At 39.4% G+C, this 20077-nt stretch overlaps 1 protein-coding gene across 1 annotated transcript in view; it reads right to left on the minus strand.

Annotated features, from left to right (window-relative positions):
* Positions 1–20077, minus strand: part of LOC102035765 (Down syndrome cell adhesion molecule homolog) — a 286600-nt gene that overhangs the window by 213463 nt on the left and 53060 nt on the right. The window contains exons 2-3 of the mRNA XM_031064516.1: positions 8236–8553; positions 2481–2627 (exon numbers count right to left, since the gene is read on the minus strand). Of these exons, the coding sequence (XP_030920376.1) occupies positions 2481–2627; positions 8236–8553 (465 nt within the window). The remainder of the gene's footprint in view (positions 1–2480; positions 2628–8235; positions 8554–20077) is intronic.

A 20077-nucleotide genomic window follows, 5' to 3' on the forward strand; every position in this document is an offset into this window, starting at 1 on the left:
TGCAAGACCAAAGAATCTGGTCTTGCACACTAAAAAAAATACAATAAATGGGTTTTTTTAGAGCATCTGTTCTAATGAACTATGTTTTATTTTCATTTAAGTTCCCAACTGCAGAATTGAGTGGTTGTGAGATAATAAGAAACTTGCTGAAGTTTGTAATAGATTTTTAGTGATTGCAGCCTTGTCAACCATTGTCAGAGGGTTCATTAAGGAAAAAAAAATAGATTTAGAGCTATATAGTTGAATGTTATTACACCATTTTATTCCCTCAAAATTTGGGATCAAAACCAATATAAGCTAATAAAAAATAAATTATCTGTAAGTGGCAGCCATAATGTTTTGAAGAGCTGGCATATTTTTTCCCTAAAAAGGAGACCTGGGTGTCCCCTACTCCTGATTCCAGGGTGAAGGTAGGATTGAGTCACTCTCAGATATCACAGAGGTAGAAGGAATTCCGATTGTGTCCTCTCAGCCTATGTTTCCACAGAAAACATATTTTCTTATAACAGGGAATGTTTAAACTTAGAAAAAAAAAATTAAGGTAGTTAATCATGAAGAAATTGATGCTTTTTCCTCCAGCCAAGACTCACCCCTACAGATGTACATGCACCACATAGCAGAATATTTTAAAATGAAGCAAAATAAACACATCCATCCACTGTTGTGTTAAATAGTTGCAATCATAGTTTAGAGAACCTTAAGCATAATTCTGCATCAATACATACAGAATAATGGAAAGCCTGTGGTTTTTGCATTTAAATACAACTCTGACCTGTGTTGGCTGAAGTGTAGGTGAGTCCAGCAATTCACATATTCCAGACCTCTTTGTGCAAACACACCCAGCTGCAGTTGCTCAATGACAAAAAATTATGATATTATCAAAATCCAAGAGCATAATAAGGAAGTGAATTTACCAAGCTTAGACAGTGCAACATAGAACAACTGATCATCAGTTACATGGTGTTTAAATATCTACCAAATGCTTAGAAATGTCTTTGAATTATAATTTTGGAGAAAAATATTTCAAGGAGATGTCAGGAATCAATAAAACATGGAGAGAAATTAAATCTATAATATGAGCCATATGGAGACACAAGTATTGCCATCAATGACACAATTTGCCAGAAAATAAAAATTATTAATATACTGAGGAGGTGTACAGAAACATTTCCACATGCTTGAGCATCATAAACACAAAGATATTCCTGAGTAGACTGTACAACATTTAACTCAAACTATTTTTTCCCATTCTGCAACAGCCCTGGAACAATACATTTCCAATTTCTGCACACATAAATCATTTGTATGTGCAACAACAGCTGCACTCTGCATTATATATAATTCAGATATGTACTATACTGAAAATATTTCTCCTACCTATTTGTTCTCCCATTAATTTCTTACAATATTTATGCTTTAAAATGTTAGATTTTCTTTGCCCAAATTCCTGAACAATGCCTCACATTTTCTCCCTCTGTCAGTAAATAGATTAATGCACATAACTGCTTTAGTACAGATTTTTTCACTTCAATATGTTCAGCTTATGGCAGTGCTTAAGCCTCCACTGTTATCTGTGAAGATATTTGGGATTAAAATGCTCTGAAACTATAAATATTGATTACATACCTCATTTAAACATAACCAAACTAATTTAGACTCGGGATTTCTTCTAATCCATGAGTAACACCACTACTAAAAACAATTACAACCCAGCACATGTTTATGACACATGAATTTCCTTGGCATGCAGGAGCTCTTTATCAAAGTTAAAATGCAAACCCACTGCCACAGCACCTGAAAGCTGGTTTTATGTCTGGTATAAAACAAAAACCATGTTATTTTCCCCTCAAGCAGGCTAGAAAAGCAGGGCTGTCTGAAGCCTTCATGTCACACACACAGAGTCACGGAGATGCAGCAACTGGGAGGATGACATCCCACTCAGTTATAATTGGACCAAAGCAAACATCAGGCATTTGGGAGGGAAAAAAAAAGAAACAGGAAACATCTCTGTCACATTCATATTTTCTGAAAAATCCCTTTGCCCAGGATTTTCCTCCTAGGAAGATGAGAAGCATCACAGAAAAATGAAAACAATATTATCTCATTTGATTCCCCTCTGTTTTGCTCATGTGGAATGTGTTTGGAGATTGTTTACCCACAGGTGATTGCCTGATTGGATTCTGGTGTGAGTTGTTTTGGCTCTTTGGCCAATCGGGGCCAAGCTGTGATGGGACTCTGGAAAGAGTCACGAGTTTTCATTATTATCTTTTAGCCTTCTGTCTGTATCCTTTCTGTATTCTTTAGTATAGCATCGTTTAGTATTCTTTAATATAATACAGTATCATAAAACAATAAATTAGCCTTCTGAGATCATGGACTCAGATTCATCATTCCTTCTGCTGTCGGGCACTCTGCAAACACAATACATCTCTGCCATTGCCAGCTGGGAAAAACAAAAATAAAACTCCATAAGAGCCTACCTGAGACAAGCGAGACTGTGTCTTTCTCCCATGAGACAACAGTGATGTATGCCTCCACAGAGGAGGGGATAATGCACTTGAACACTGCTACATTGCCTCTCATGGCTTTCTGGTCCTCCACACGGACTGTATAGGGTTCCCGTAAAACTGCAGGGACAAGAGGAGCCTTTGTTACAGAAATTGTTACAGAAATTGCAGCCCCACACTTAACCCACTGCCACAGCCTGGCAAGTGTCCCCAGAATCAGGCTGGGAGCTCTCATCTCAGTGAGTGGCACACACAAGTTGATACAAAAGCATTCCTGTTGTTATAGGATAGGGAATAAAATAATGTGGATACTGGAATTTTTAAGGTAAAAAGAAGGGTGTTTAATTTCTGACTTTAACATTTATAGTGTTAGGAAAATTAATCCACAAACACCAGAGGTTTATGTCCAAAAAGGAGACAGAGGAGTCCTTTTACTTTATTGGAATAAAGGGAGAGGCCATGGGGCATTCCCCTGGGATCTCTCAAATTTTTGGAGGATGCAGACTCCTTTTATCCCAATTTCCCAGCCTCTTTTCCCTTCTCTCTTTCCCCATTGGCTGAGGTACTTGAGAGGTACAGACTGCCCAGAATGCCTGAGACCAAAGATTTCCCAAAAGTTTCCCTCTAATGTACAACCCTCCCTTTTAATTTTTAATTCTTATGGAATTTAGGAGTTTTTCTTCCCCATTGTTTCTTTCATCTCTCAATGTCTAATTTCCTTTATCAGCAAACCTAAAAGTTTATTTGTAAAAGCAAAGATCTTTTTCCATTCCTCAATCAGTGGAATCCTTCCCATTGTTTCTTTTCTCTCCCAGTGCTGGTTTTATCTCCCAGCAGACCCACAGCTTGTTTGGAAAGACAAATCCACTATTCCTCTCAATAGGTTTTCAAAAGCGGATTGGAGGGTGACGGCGCTACCTCTCCAATGACACTGGACAAACTAAAAGTTCATTAAATTTTTCTTTTTTCAGAAAAGAATGCAAAATTATAAGTATTTACAGAAAAGTGCGTAAGAAAGTTTGTTACAAGAACGTAAACATGAGAAGACTTAGAAGAACTTAAAAAACAAGACAACACATTCCCAGATTTTTTGTTTCCTCAGCATCTGCATTTCTTACTCTGTGTTCTTTCCTCACCTAATTCTGGGAGGCTCAGGTAGCAGCTGCATATTTCTGTAGATAAATGGTGTTATGTTTCATGTTACTTGTGCAGTTTCCCCAGCCACATTTCCCTTCACAAAGGGTTTTGTGCTCTGTCAAAGAGCACAGAGGTACATGCAGGTGCTGTGTGTGAATTGGACATCCAGAGGGGAGAAGGGAAGGTCAGTGTCATTTAGGATTTTGAAGAAGTGAGAACCAAAGGAGAAAATCGATGGAGGTGATAGAGAGAAAAAAAGAAATGTGTGTTAGGAACACAGAGAAATGAGAGTAAGAGACCTACATTTGATTGACCAGAAAGAGATCAGTTAATAGAAAAAAAAAACAAACCAGAAACAAAGTCAGAACTGTATTAAAAAAAAAAAAAACACATTATAATAAAATCTAGCATGATTCAAAAAATGTTTAGAATCAGCATAGTACTTGTCTTGAGTCTGAAATAATTAATATAATGGGAAAAGAGAAAAGATAACAACTTGATGGACAAGGTGGATAAAAGCACAACTGGAAAAATAATTCCCTCCACACCAAACTGATAATATTGGGATGAGATGAAGTTGCACTGGGTAGGAGAATGGAAAGAAGGCAAATCCTGAAATAATTCCATGAAGAGTGAGGGATGAGCATTTCTGTGAGCAAGAATTCATGGAGAAGGTGGCAGAGCAGAGAAGAGAGAGATGTTTTCTACAGCAAGTGAAAGGGTGAGACAGGACAGACAAGCACAACAAAGATTCTCCATGGAAACACAAGGTCAAGGTGCAAAAAAAGGAATCACCAGAGCCAAAACAAACCATTCCAATGAGAACAGGGATGAGTGCACTGGAAATTTCAGTGTGCCTGAGACCTGCATCTGCCTGAGGGTAAAAGTTATTGGGAAGAACAGCAAAGCTGAGCTGCCGCATTACAGGGACATTTCCTGTCCACAAACAGACCAAGCTCTTATACAAATACATTTAGCCCCACTGATTCCAGCTGAAAAGCCAGTAAATTCTTTGCAGAGTTTACAAAAGTGATTCTAAAGACCAGCAGCACAGGAATTTCCAAATGTCTGCCCCACTTAGTGTGTATTTCAAGAAAAAAAATGGCAGACTAATGAAATGTAACCACAGTCTTCAAAATGCAAACAGCATCAAATTTTCAGATCCACTGTTACCACTGCAAAAAGTAAGATTGAAGTTCTCCATCCCAAACATTGCTATAACAATTTAACTTATAGAAGCCCTAATCAAAAATAAGTAAGTTTAATTAAAAATAAAACATCTTTTTTTAAAGGAAAAAATATAAATTGTCTATTACAAGATAGACACTGCTGTTTTTTAAAAAGTCAGTAATCAATTTCTAATCAAAGGTTAGGATTCTTAACACTGTTATGACTGTTCAACTGATATTAAAAGCACCTTTAATGCAGTTAATTTAGAGCATTGGCTGCCCTGTGGTGAAGCAGTTCCCTGACCTTGTCCCACACCCAGGGAATGGCACATGGATCCACTTAACGAGGCTGATTTGTGTCTGTGCTCTTGCTCCAGCCATCATTCCCAGGAAAGGCCTGTTCAGCAGCTATATCCCAAGTCACTGCTGAAGGCGTTTGCACTTTTCAGAACACTTGGCTGTCACTTTGATTTTTTAAGATTTTTTAAGCTTGCCAATGTTTACATTCTTGTAACAAGTATTTTACACACTTTCTGTAAATAACTTATTTTACACACTTTATATAAATAACATTGTTTTGCATTCTTTTATGGAGGAGGAGAAATTTGATGGATTGTTGGTTTTTCCAGTGTCATTGGAGAGGTGGCACTGTCACCCTCCAATCCACTGTCACTTATAGAAATCTATAAATGTTGGAGTCAGCAATTAAAAAAGTCCTTTTTACTTTAAAAGAAGCAGCATGTTCACATCGTGTTATTTCGTGTCCTATAGTGACACTTGGCCACTTTGAAAATCTGCCCGACTGATCTTGTCAGTAAAATCTAACATGGAAACCATCTGGGGCACAAAAACTGGAAAGAAGTTTATTCATTTTCTTGCTTAAAAAAAAATTACATTATTGTGATTTACGAGGCTCCTCAGCTATTTCCAGATCATAATTTTGACAATTTCCATGAAAAAATTGCTGATTTTTACTTTTTCTATTATTTTTTTTAAATCCCAAATCCCCAGGTCATTAATTTATATGAGAATGTCAACCTTAGCTTAAGAAAAAAAACCCCAAACTCTTCACTGCCATGACTGCTCAGGAGAACTTGAAGATAAAATGGAGACCTTTACTCCCATGTGGGACTGGCATGGAAGAAGATTAAGTTTGGGTGTCCAGGTTGGGGCTTATGAATTTTTGAGAGGAGTTTGGGAATCTTTGTTGCACTATATCCCAAATTACAATTATTTGTGAGCTGGAATTTTTGTATCTGCTGCCCATAGTCCTGGGAAAAGGGGTAAATGAGCTCCAGACTTTCTCAAGCTGACTTTGAGAATGTGCAGAACCATATTAATCTTTGTGCTATGACCAGATTATCCACTGATTTCTTCTGTATTCTTAGGAAACCAATTGCTGTTGGAGTGTATTGGAAGCAGGAAATTAGAAAAAAAAAATAAACAAACCCAAACCCATGTTAATTCATGCCAGTCTGAAATATTTTTCAGATTTCACATGAACAGAAATAATTTGCAAGCACCACATAAAGAAATGAAGTTTCTAATTTCAAATTTGAGCAACCCAGGGTCTATCATCTGAGCATAAAATGCACTTGACTGCCATGCACAGAAGACTCCCCAAATTGTGTTTTCCTATGATTGAGGGGTTACACAGCCCTTGGAAAAGATGCTCACTGATAGTTGGCCTGCCATCAGGCACAGGGACAGCTCTGACACAGCATCAGCTCATGTGAAGGAAGGGAACTCGTTATCCAAACCTCAGATTAACTGAGAAATTGAGTTAAATTGGGAAATTAGTGGGAATGGGGTAAAAGGTTAAAAAAGAAAAGAAAAGAGGTAAAGGGGGCATTCGTGACTTGGCAAAAAAAGAAGAATTGTTAACTTCTGAGCCAAGAACCTACACTGCCAACAGCAAAGTCCTTTTCCAAGGTCCTTTTTTTTATTTGCAAGGTTCTTTTCTCAAGCAGAGGGAGAAATCTTGTTTTGGAGTTCCATGGATAAATGTTTGACATCTAAAGGAACACCAAGCTCAGAGCCTTAGCCAGCAGCACTGCAAGTTTTAGCCTCCTTTGTAGCCCCACATTTGTTTATATAAGAAATGTAAAAATTGGAAAGCAATCCTGGGAAAAAATACTGCCCAAAAGGTGTTCAAAATGGAGACACATTAACAAATCCAGAAAAGACAAAAATAAACATTATGTTGTCTCTTATTATAATTCTACCAGACAACTTGTCCTCAAATCCATGACAGTAAAACCAAAAGCTCAAAAACCAGAATGGAGTTTCAAACATAAAGTTGGTTACAATGTGTTCATATGAATCTTTGATTTTCAAGGTTGTTTTTTTATTATGGACAACTAAATAATTTCATAAGAAGCATAGACCATCATAGATCTCCCCATATATGTAACATGATAACTTGCTTCTGCTGGATGCTTCTTGTGCAAGAAAACCCACTTTCCTAGACTAAAATTTTAATGAGACACGAATTTTATGGAAACCTGGTTTTTATTCTTGTTTCCCAGCTGCCTACAAACTACAGATCTCTGAATGTTAACTTATTGTTAAGAAGAAGAGAGTGCATTTTATTATTTAAAAAGAAAGTCTCAGGCAAATCTACTTGTTAACTCTTCACAGTTTATTTTTCCCTTGCGAAACTCCTGTGAAGACAAATCTCTAGAGAAAAGGTTGTTCTCTTCCGAGAAAAGCCAAGCATATCTCCACCAAAAACAAAGATCTTCCAAGGATTTGCATTTGCCAGGGGTCAGCTCCCAGACTATTTTTTGTTTGTTTGTTTGAATATTTTAATTAACTGAAGAAGACAGACCAAAATCTTCAAAAGCTGTGCAATCATGTTTGTGTCTTGTAACAAAAGGCCTGATTTTGATTTCTCTGTCATTCCCCACTGGCTGACCCAGTCAATACATAAAACAGATGCAAAACCATCCTGCTCATTTGCATATTTTAGCGTAAAGAGAAAGCACTGCCTGTGGACCCACATCAGCTTCTGAATCATTGCAGGGGACAAAAATTTCTCTCTCAAAACAAAGCACAAGTGACCACAAACAAATGAGGAGAGCTGTGATTTTAGGCCAATCATTCCTCTTCTCTTCCAGCCCACGAACAAAATCCATCCTCTTGTCACACAGTTCTTTAATGTGCAAGCATGGTTTGATTGTTGATTTGATGATCAGTACGTTTCTCCTTATATTTGTGCTCAACTGATCTTTGGAAAACTAACTTTTCAGCACCAAAATAATTCAAACTGGGGAGGAGAGGAGAGGAAAGAATTCATGATATTACTTAATATTGTTAAGAGTTTAGAGGTCACACTTTTGGCCAACCTCCCTTGACTGATATCTGCTCTAAATTCCCTCCCTCCGCAATCCTGTGTGAGCCCAATAAAAGATTCAACTTACCAGCCTTAATGTGAACATCCTGACTCCTGATTTTCCCTGAAGGATTTTCAGCTGTGCAATAGTAAGTGTTATCATGGATTAAGTTATTAAAGCTTGAAGGAGGGAAGGGGAAGATTTGGAGAGTGCCATTGGGGTGGACGTGGCGGATCCCTGGGACATCGTAGATCTCCTCGCCCGTCGCTAGGTACCATCTGAGCGTCACCGGGGGGATCCCCGCTGCTGGACAGGGGACCAGAGTCCCTGTGGTGCTAGCAAACACTACCTCTTGCAGAGATGCATTGACAAAGTAGAGACTGGCGTGTAGCTCTTCACTGAAAACTGCAAGACAAGGAGAAAAAAGAACAGACCTTGAAAACCTGAGGAATTTCAGCAGCGCGCGACGCGGTCTGAAAACGACGCCAAGTCAAACGCGGCGCCCGGGGAAGGAAATCAAAGCTAATCTGGATTATGATGTCTGCTGTAATAAAATAAAATAATAAAATAATAAAATGTTTCTCGTTTTCAAAGATAATACCGCCAGGTTAAACACAGTAAGTGGTTTGCACCCAAAAGTAAAATGAGAAACCCCTTTTGGTGTTTTGGATACAGATCCGCTCACTTCTGCACTTGCTGAGGCAGCACTCCTCATACAGCCTGCAAAGAGCTATCAGTAATCTGCCTTTATGAAATTTCCAGAGACTACATTTCTGCCTGGAACAGGGGCAGCATCCCTAAATTTATTTTTACTGTCTTTCCATGGCAAAAATTATTTCTGAAGTTATAAAAAGAACTGAGCAAACAGTGAAAAAAACCCTCCCATAACTCCTTAATAGTAACACATCTCTATACTTAATATAGATACAACTTAGTAAATGCTTTATACCATTTGGTCAGGTCTTTCTAGCAAAGACCTCTAAACCCAGGTGCCTATCAAAATCTTGGTTCTGCCCTTCACGTGACTCCATGGAGTCCCACTCCCAACCTTAAACTGAAGAATCTGTGTCACTGAAAAGAGCCAATATTAGTCAGAGCACCAGATTAACCACTTCTGCCATGGGCTATTCAGCTCTCACTGGAGGGATTGCAGTCTCCAGGTGGTTTAAAGGTCCCCCAACATTTTCTCTAAAGCACCTTCCTAACCTCTGTTGGAGAGCTGATAAGCCTAACACATGAGCTTTGTTTTCCAATAAATGGTAGGATAAATTCCAACACCGCCGATCTGATTTGCATTCGCATATAGTTCTCAGTTGTAAAAACAAATGGTCAGTTTTGCTTGACACAAACAGAGATTTGGATGTTTCACTCTAGATTTTGACAGGATTTTCTAAAGCAAGGCTGGTAAGGAGTCAGTTTTTGAAAAGGTGAGCCCACTGGGGGAGATCCCAGCGAGCAGTAATGAGACAGATTTCAGGGCAGCCTTCCTTTGAACAAAATGGATTCTTTTTTCCTGCATGAAGTACTTGCAATCCCAATGCTAAGCCATGAACTCTGTTGTCTAACTCTGCCACTGCATTTTATGAGAGTTTGGAGCATAAAATAGACTAATTTTTCCTTCTCTCTTTTGATAATTTGCAAAGATACAAGGTGGGAAGGTGTTTATTCTAAATCTCAGTCAGGAGAGAGTCAAAAGAGAGCAAAACTGGCTCTGGGAATCCCTGGAAATTAAAAAAAGATTTTTTTAATTCCCCATCTCCAATAGGGAAAGCTGCCTGGCATGAGGCAGATAAATGAGTGGCACAGAGAAGGTTGAAAGGCACCTGGAGCTTCAGAAAGGAGAAATTTCAACTCTGGAGCTGAGCTCCTGCCTTTAGATGAGGCAGGTACCAGCACAGAATAAATCCTCTGCAAGATAAATTCCACCTAGTGGGTACAATTCCTAGGGGAACTCAGGCATCTGGAAAGCAAAAATAGGCACAATAGGACTAAACACAGGAAGAAGCTGAATCCTCATTCAGAAGGAGTGAATAAGATGGTGCCACTTTTACATAATCACATTTCTAATTATAGTTGTACTTTGAAGCAGAGAACAGTATTGTTGGTAACATAATAGAGAAGTGGGAAAAAAACCAATTTAGCATTGTTCATCTGCTGTACAAGCTTTTCTCTGCAAATACAAATGAAACAATCAACAGGGCATTTAAATTTCCATTGGCCAACAAGACATTCACGTGGAAGTAATAAACACAGTGCACATTTGCCAGCTTTTATTGTGCTGTGCTGCTTCTTAGCAGATATTCAAGCAAATCCAGTAGATTTCCTGGCCAAGAACAAAGAGGTAAATACCAAATTATGAATGCCATAAAAATAGAGAATATCAGAACTCTGTTTGACACTTCCATAGAATCTAACTTCCCAATCAAACACAGCACAGCTGAACTAGAGACTCACACTAGCAGCACATAACAATGAATTTTTCCAGCTGCTTTGTAGAAGCTTTCCCTTCTTTTGACAAACTTTGCACCCCCCAGCCAGTACAATAGTGCTTCATTTTAAACCAGCATCTGCTGCACATTCATCCTAGTGGCAGCCACAAACACACCAAGATCCCTGGAAAATAATCACAGTGCTGTAATACACACACTTACACACAATGCTGACAGCCCAGATGCTTTTTGTGGTGGAATTCACTGTGTAAGCCACGTTGGAGACATCCAATGGCAAAAGTGGGATTTCAGAAGGTTTTATTAAAAAGATTTTTCTCCTGAACATTCTGTAGGAAGAAAGGGGTTAGCTGAATGACAGAACAAGTGATTTATTGAAACCTAATTGAAGCTGAGACAAGTCAAAGATGATGTGTAATTAATTATATGTTACTTAATGATAGAATATGAGCCAACTAAACACTGTGTTTTTCAGAAAGGAGAAGCAACCCAGACTAAGAGTTGCAAGGGAGAGTGGTCAGGGAAACTGATGAAAGTTGTGGAAATAAAACAGCAAAAAGAAATGAAGAAGAATAAAAGAAAAAGAAAAAAAAACAGAAAAACAAAAAAAGGCAATCATAGAAGAGAAAATAATATCCAAGGCAGAACTGGAAACTCTTGCAGCTGAGTGACTGCACTTGGCCTGGACAGAGATCACATCATTTCACAGTGTAAGGGAAGAAAGGGAAGAAAAGATTCTGCCTGAATGAGGGTTATTTATTACCAAACCAATAATTCTTGAGGGAAACAAGAGGAAGGCTGCACCTCAGCAGTGCTCAGGTGCCCCAGCTGGAATGAAAAGGTGACAAACAATCTGCACCTGCAAGCACTTTGGGGCAGGAAGGCAGAGATTTGTGGCCTCAGCTGAGTGGATAAAGGAGAACATCAACAGTTTATCAGATCAAAGGACAAGAAGCACTTCTGGATTCTAAGGCTCAATAGATGCCAGGATCTCTCTCCTGCAAGAATGGGGAGAGAGGTATGGGGGAGGGAAAAATAGAGGGGAGAGAGAGAGGGAGATGGATAAATTTAAGTTCAATCAGTATTCCTTACTCTCAAGTACTTGAAGTGATAAGGGGAACTGACAAAGCATTACAGCCAAGGAAATTTATCCTGATTTTCGGGGGAGACAAGGCTGCTGTGCTTAGCAAAGTGCTGAATACATCAGCCAGATGCAAAATTTCTGTTGGCACTTGAGAGAGCTCTTTTCAACTGAAATGATTCTTTACAAGCTGCTCAGTGGAGCTATGAGCTGATCTCCCCCAGCCAGGGACACTGAGCACTGTGAGCCAGGCTGGGCAGGTGGAACCAGGATGGACACACAGCCAGGAACATTTAGGCTGGGTTTGGCATTTCCAACACCTGTAGCTATTGGCACAGCTAAGAATTGAGTCATTTTTTGTTTTTACAGAGGTGGCCTTTATCTCTCAGGCAAGTCACTCCTCCAGGACTGTGCATGCTGAGCATTGAAGGTCTTCTACAAGGACCTGGCCAATACCTCCTGTGATATTCCTGCCTATGAGGGATTTGTTAAGGCTTCACAAAGCAAACCAGGCTGAAATTGCTGTTTCTCAATCCTCCTTTTTCCTGGGCAGAAAGGGTTGTCACTTAAGTGTGAGAGAGAAGATGCTACATTTAAATGGCAGCACTGCACCCATCCAGCTTGGGCCTGCCCCGTGTGGGATCTGGTGACAAGGAGGGATCAGCACCAACAAAGACATGAGAGAAGAAATGCAAAAGCCATGAAACCACTTGTCCTTTTCCCTTCTGTGGAAACCCAGGGCACAGGGAATATTTCTGTGTCTGCTCTGGGGCGCCCTGACCCCCAGGGCAGCGCTGACTCTGACCCTCATTCATGGAGAAAGTTTCCCTGACTTCAAGATAGACTGGAATCCACAAAAGTGTGAAATACATGATAGAGAGCAGTGTAGGTGTATCACTGGGTGAGAAATTGAGGTTTTGGGGTTTTTAGTATGTTGTGGATGGAAGCAAGATGGAGGGCACAGGGTGTTGTCCTGGGTTTCTTCTTCATGCTTCTTCTTCCTTCTTCTCCATGGGTTTGGGTGGCATTTTGTAATTGGGCAGAAAAGTCCCCATTGCAGCTCTGTGGGATCAGTTATTGGGTTAAAAGGGAAAATAATCCAGGTGTCAATTCTTCATTGGAGAGTTTAGTCTTAAAAGTCCTTGTACCAAGAGATTGTTGGCCATTTTGTGCCTTCTGATGAAAAGCTGCAGAACTCACAGCAGTGAGACTGTTTTACTGATAAGAAATAATAAACACCTGAGTCTGAACATGAAACACCATCTCAAGTGCCTTCAATCCTGACCCAGAGAAACCCACAACTGGTACCACCACACCTTTCCTCCACAATGTCTCCCCTTCAGATTGCTTCAGCTTCAAGAACCTTTACCCTAAAGATGCCAAAAGTGAAAATTTTCCTGGAGCTTGCATAGAACAAAAGAAAATTTTGTATCTGTTCAACTCAGTGCCAGGATGCAATGCTGAGCCTCAGTGTTGTACATAATTCTTTTTCATCACGTGCTCTTTCATCTTTCAGTAAGTTTAAATAACACTTCTCTGATTTTGAAGTTGTTTTTTTTTGGCCTCATGTTCTTCCAAAGCTCTCTTCCCCTATTCTGCAATTGGCCATTTGAAGCCCCAGTTTTCTCTTCAGCTCTTGAAAGAACTGAAATACTTTTGGTTGAGAGGCCATTCAGCACACTCCAAAATATGAATAAAATGTCTCTGAACAATTAATTGATACTTATATTTGATTCACCATCCGTACCCTTTTCAAGGACTAAATGCTGTTCCTGTAATGTCTTTGCAAGTGGAAAGTTTGGTCTTAAATGAATAACAATTTCAAACTAAGGGAAAAATTATTTCTCATCCATTTGATTAATCAAATCCAGCATGAAATATTTATATAGATAAATTAAAAGATATGAATCAAAGTGAAAGTCTGGAGCCAAGAGACCACTGAGATTATTTAGATAAAATAAAAATCAAACCAGAAAAGATAAATTATGTAATTAAGCAGTTGACTGCACTCCTGCACCCCAGCAGGTTTGTAGAAACAGCCTGAACTGTGTTACAGTGCAACTTCAGGTTTGCCACAGCTTTGGACATCACTGTTCCCTCTCTTTTTCTGCTCAATGTGGTTGTGATTGAGGAACTGGGCAACAATCAAGTTTTCTTTCAGATTTATTGGATATATATGTGCCACCTTCAATAGTAATTTTTTTAATACAGCTGCCTAAACACAAGAAACATAGAAACAAATGCAAGGAATATAATAAAAATAGAAAAATAAAGGAAAGAAAGGACAGTATTTAACAAAGTCTAAGCTCCTAGTGCTGAATTGGAATGGCAGATACCTGGGACTCCTTTTTACCATGATGGGACAATCCATTCCAGAACAGGCTGACATTTGGAAACATTTTTGCAAACAGATGCCAAACAGGATGAGACACATTCCCTTAAGATGTTTAAGGACTAAGAACCTGTGTAATCTTATCAGCTCATCAAGCTCTAATCAAAGTTTAAGAGAAACAATAAAATATCAATATCCTGCATGCTTTCTGGAAGAAATCTTTTCCTAAAAGACCTGAGGCATCATGCTTTGGGTAGGAGAAAAGTTTTTTGAGCCTGCTCCACAGGTAATGTAGGAAAACAGCCTGGGCTCAGCTGAGACCTTGCCTTGATGGGGAAAATCACTCACTTCTCTTTGCCCACCATCTCCAGCAGATAGAGAGGGATTAGGACAACTTCCCAACCTTCTTGAACATCTCACTTAACTGGAGAAGCTCAGCACACGTGCCTCAGCATTTTTAGCTCCTGGCTGGATGTTTGCTGTCTACCTTTATAGACACGTGTGCTGTGAGTTCAGCCTGTCTGGCTCATGCATGAGCCTGAAAGCATCACAGCCTTTGCCTGTCCCTACACCAGCAATTCCTAAATGCATCTCCAGGCTTCAGAAAATTCAAAAATATGGTGGTTTTTTGTTGTTGTTGTTGTTGTTGGTTTTGGGTTTTTTTGTTTGTTTTGGTTTTTTTTGTTTTGTTTTGGTTTGGTTTTTTTTTAATTTTATTTTGGTTTGGTGCGGGAGGTGACACCTAAAACAATTTAGTAGAATCAGAACAAAAAAAAGACAAAGATCACAGAATATCCTGAGTTGGAAAGGACCCACAAGGATCATCAAGTCCAACTCCTGGCCCTGCACAGGATCATCCCCAAGAGCCACACCAGATGTTCCCTTTCATCCCCAAAAGAGGACAGGGAAGAGATGAAATAACAGAGATTATTTGGCAAAATGGAAGAAGAAGGTGACAAGGCAGGTGGGAGTCAGAAGGATGTTAAGAGTCAAGGAACTCCCCAGGATCTCACATCTTTGCTATCAGCCAGAAAGCTCCTTTTTCATTGGCTTGAAATCAGGGTAAAAGCAGGTAAGAAAACATCATTGTGACCACAGTCATTAAAAGCATATGCCTGTGAGGTAGACACCTAGAGAGAACAAAAGACCCAATTATAGCAAAACAATTGAAAACATTTTTAAAGTGAGAATTTAAGCCTCATTTTTCATACGGTCAGCGAAAAATATTGAAGTCCTCCCTAACAGAGGAGAATAAAATATTGATTTTTCACTGTAAATACAAATATCTTGTAAGACAATTTAGTGGAATTAATCTAAAAAGCAGTCAAAAAAAAAAAAAATAAGCCCAAGCCAACTTCTGTAGGAAAATGGCTGAAGCCATCTAAACAACAAATTATATTTAAGGAAGCTGAATTACCAGGATCATAGTACAGGTTAATTACCCTGTTGACATCCAAACAATACAGTATACTAAGATAATCTTTTTTGCATAAACACACACACACACAGAACTGATAAATGAAACATTTCTGAATGCACTGCTGTGCCTTTCAAAGCAGTAGAAACATTACAAATGCAATCACAAATATGCTGATTACTCATTGCAGCACACAGGGAGGGAGAGAGAGCCTGGGTGGGTGGGAGGGGGAAAAGTTGATGAGCTGTGTCACTATTTAGGATGATTTTTAATTTTTTTTTCAAGATTCTATAATGGATCACCATGAATGAGATTTAAAATAAAAGAGATTACAAAAAAAAAAAAAGGAGGCTAAATTGGCCTTTTTTCCTCCAATACGTCTCCCCTTGATGAACTGAAAAAAAAACCAACCCTCATTTGAAAAGAATCAAAACCTGATTAGACACTTACAAACAAGAATGTTATTATCACTACTCAATTATCCAGTAACAGGCTATGCAAAGTGACCTAGAGAAATTACTGCAGCTATTGTGGAAAGATCAGAGTGATGAGGCATTACAATAATCCATCTGTGATCGTGTCTCCCTCTAGGGGTTTTATCTAATGACTAGCACGCAAGGTTGATAAATATTATAAATTTTATTAGAGCAAGGGGAAAGCAAATGTACTTTTACAACTTTGGCTTTGATTGTGGCTCTGGAGAGGGATTTCTTTTGCTCCTCTGAATTGATGGGGATTGAACATTCCTCATTGTTTGAGGGGAAGGAGGGTAAAACAGCTCACAGGAGGAGTAAGTTTCAGGTGGAAGCAGAATAAGTAACTTCAAGAACTTCAAGAATAAAGATGCTCTGACCAGACTCCAAAGTAAATCTTATTAAAAAGGCATTAATAAAATGAAGAAGAGTGAAAGCAGCTCTAAAGAAGAATTATGAGATAATGCTAAAATCAAAATAGCTTTAATATGGAAAAAAAAATTAAATCAATTGTCCAAAATTATCTGATATTAAAAATAAAATTAGCAAAAGAGATGAAGATATTAAACTAATAAAATTACAAACCACCACCCACAACAGATTTAAGTCAAGTCAACAAAGGAGAGCACAATTCTTCCCACAGTATAAAATCTCAAAATGCAGAACTATTTCCCATGGTGTGTGTTGTGTAAGGGTAGCCAGTACTTTTGGACTCAACAATATAAATTTGCTATTTGTCCACAAAAAGACCCACCAAAAAATGATGTTTTTTTCAAATTGCTACTCTGATTCAATGTGCCAGTGCTCAGCCTTTTATTCCAAAGGGTTACTCGTTTGAATCAGTTTCAAAATCAGAAGCACTAATGAGGATAATTAAGTATGCAGTTGGTTTTGCCCACAAATAATAATCACTATGGGAAAAAAGCACTCAGCATTGCATTATCATTCTCAGAGGACAGAAACTTCCATTAAATCAAAGCAGGCTTCCACAATTAAAAGAAAAGGTTCTCAGGTGAAACCATAAAAAGAAGCAGAACTCACAAGGCAGGGAGAGAAGTTTGGGTTTTGGTGGAGTGCACAATGCAATAAATGCAAGTGATGGGAGCTTTCAACCAGCTAAACAGGAATAATTTGTGGTTAAAAAATACCAACCAAAAAACCCAAACTAAAAAAACCCAGATAATTGTCAATCTATGGGCAAAAAAATATGCATGTGTGCTTCTTGAACCCAAAAACTCAATTCCACTCATTCCTATCATAAGGAACAGACAGCAAGAACACCAAAAGCAATGGGACAGAAATTAGGGAAGAGCCTTAGATTTATTTTTCCCTCAAAAATATTTTATGAGAAAGAAATAATTAGATGTGTCTTAAGTTTTTTGAAAAAATGGAATTAATCCATATTTGCATAGATTTCTTTTAACTGGTTAATAAAATTATCACTTTTTCCATAAGCAGAGCCATTATTTTCAATGCTTTATTGGCTGAGATTTCACAGGTTTCAATTTGGGGCTTGTCTTCAAAATGCTGCAGTTGACCTAATGCTTCTGAGAGAGTCCTGATGGCCACCAACCTCACATCCTAATGGGCCCAACATGATTTTACAAATAAATAGCAAAGCTGAGCATACTTTTTATTAGACCTGTCCAGAAAGGAGACAAATTAGAAAAAAAAAAATCATCTCTTCCACACAAAAATGAAAGCAAAATAAATCTAAATTTTCAGGGAAAGTAAGCGAAATAAATCTAAATTTCCAGTGAAAATAATTAAATGTCAGGATGGCACATGGACAAAATTCCATGAGGGTTGTTTTAGAGAAGAGCTGTCAGCTACTTTTTGGATATCACAGTCTGGTGACTTCTCTGTCACCTTTCCCACATCCCAGAGGAAGACTCTGCCAATCATGCAAGCCATGAAGGTTCTTTCATTTGGATGCAGGGAACAGCCAGGACACCCTTCTGGGACAGGACCTCATCCTTTGGGTTTTCAGGTGGGTGAGCTGTGCTTGTGGTGAGTGCCTGAACCCCACTGCCAGAGGGAGCCTCTCAGCAGAGCAACCCTGCCAACCACCCAGCTAGGAAACTGAGGAAGGAGAAAAACCCCAAAATGTCAAGGGATTTTTTTAAACCTCAAGCTCTCAGCTCCAATATTCCACACCACTGTTGTTCCTGAGTACTCACAAAAGTGGCTCACAAAACATAAATCGGATAAATTATAAGATAATCAGATAAATTGTAATAAGATAAATTTCAAACTGAAAGAAAGTAGATTTAGATGAGATATTAGGAGGGAATTCTTTACTGTGAGGGTGCCCTGAGAGGCTGTGGCTACCCCTGGATCCCTGGAAGAGTTCAAAGCCAGGTTGGACAAGGCTTGGAGCAGCCTGGGACAGTGGAAGGTGAAATGCTCTTTAAGGTCCCCTCCAACCCAAACAAATCCATGATTCCATAATGCTACTTTTGCCTTCAGTAAGCCTGCAGCAGTTCTCAGTATAATGATGACAAGTCCAACAGGCTCCTGCATCCACAACCTGGATGCAAATGTTGTTGTCACAGCTGGACATTGACTGCCTTAAAAGTTTCTGTAAATCCAAAATGGGGCTGAGCATACACCACAAAAAGCTCTGCTCCAGAACTGTGAGAGGAGAGAAGGGGAAAGGAAAGCAGAGGGGGAGATCTGGATGATGCCTGTTGTGTCCCACTCCTCCCCCACACTGAGCCACTTTGGGGGAAAAAAAGTTTTTTTCTTGGATGCATTGAGGGGAAATAATATTGCTCCAAGGGGAAGGTAAGAATGGAGGTTTGGGGTTTGGCTGAGCCTGCACAGCTTCTTCCCAAACACCATCAGGGAGCTCCTCCAGCATGGACAAGCAGGAGAATTTGAAAAGTGCTGGTATCCACAAGCATACAAAACACGAGGTTTTACTGCAAGAAATCACACAAACATTGCTAAATACACTGGGTGTTGGAAGAAAATGCAGGGAGAATTAGGTGAGAGCTTTGGTGGCACAGTTTTTCCAACATTGACACTATTTAGGTACCACATTGTGTAGTTCCTGCTAAAGGAAAATGCAAAACCTGCCCTTCATGGGAATAATAAGCAGAGCAACCTTTGTAGCACTTCCTGAAAAACAGAGTTATTCCAAAAATTGCTAAAGAGATGAGTAGCACTGAACTCTACTAGATTTCCTAGTTAGGAAATGTTAAACAGAGACTGTAGTCTTAACAGTACAAATTCACCACCAGCACATCAAGGACAAAATTTAATATTAGTGTGATGCATTTTTTGCATCAAACTTCATATAATATTGGGGTATAAGAGAATTTTGATTCTGGAAATGTTAAGTTTACTGTCCTCCATTTCCCCACCATGATTCTTCTTTTTTCATATCAAAGTTAACTGCAGGTGATTTATGCAAGAACAAGTCCTTATTCCCCAAATCTGCAGCAGAGCAAGAGGTCAGGGTACATGAAAATGCAGGAATGGAAGAAATTCCCGAGTCACAGGCAAGAAAACACACACCCCTGAACATGAATCTGAAGGGAGAGGACATGCAGGATCTAGGAATGGCTCTGTGGATTAGAAATCCCTCCAGGACCACAGATCCACCTGGCATTTGGATTTCCTTGCTTGGTGGGGACTCTCAAGGCTCTGCAGAGCACGCCGCATGTCTCAAACATTTTGCTGCACTAAAATCCCTGCTGGATTTTTCCAGCTGTGGGGACAAGCCCTGGGTGTGAGTGAATTCCTTGTGACAGCTTGCCTGTCATTTCACCAGGGCTGGCTGGGGCTGAGTCACAGCAGCGGAACAAGGGCAGCCCTTCCCCCTGCTCCAAACCCAGCACCAGCCCAGGAGTGAAGAGGGCACAGCTGCCTGTCTCACTCAGGGCATGGCTCTCACTGAACATCCAAAAAATAAAAAGGAGAGAGGAAGGAAAAGAAGGAGAAACTCACAAAACCCACATAGCAATTGCTTCTGTTCAGCACAATCATCCAGCAGCAACAGACCTGAGCAGTCTCACTGCTGCAGAGCAAACAGAAGTTGTAGAGAGTTACTATTTTAAAAATAGAATTGCTGATGGGCTCTGAAAGTGATTTGGCTCGATTAATCATGAAAATAAACCCAGGACTGAGAGAGGCAGAGAGTAACTCACATACAACAACAAAACAAGGTAGAAT

Source organism: Geospiza fortis, unplaced genomic scaffold (genome assembly GCF_000277835.1).
Source record: "Geospiza fortis unplaced genomic scaffold, GeoFor_1.0 scaffold784, whole genome shotgun sequence".
NCBI classification, from domain to species: domain Eukaryota; kingdom Metazoa; phylum Chordata; class Aves; order Passeriformes; family Thraupidae; genus Geospiza; species Geospiza fortis.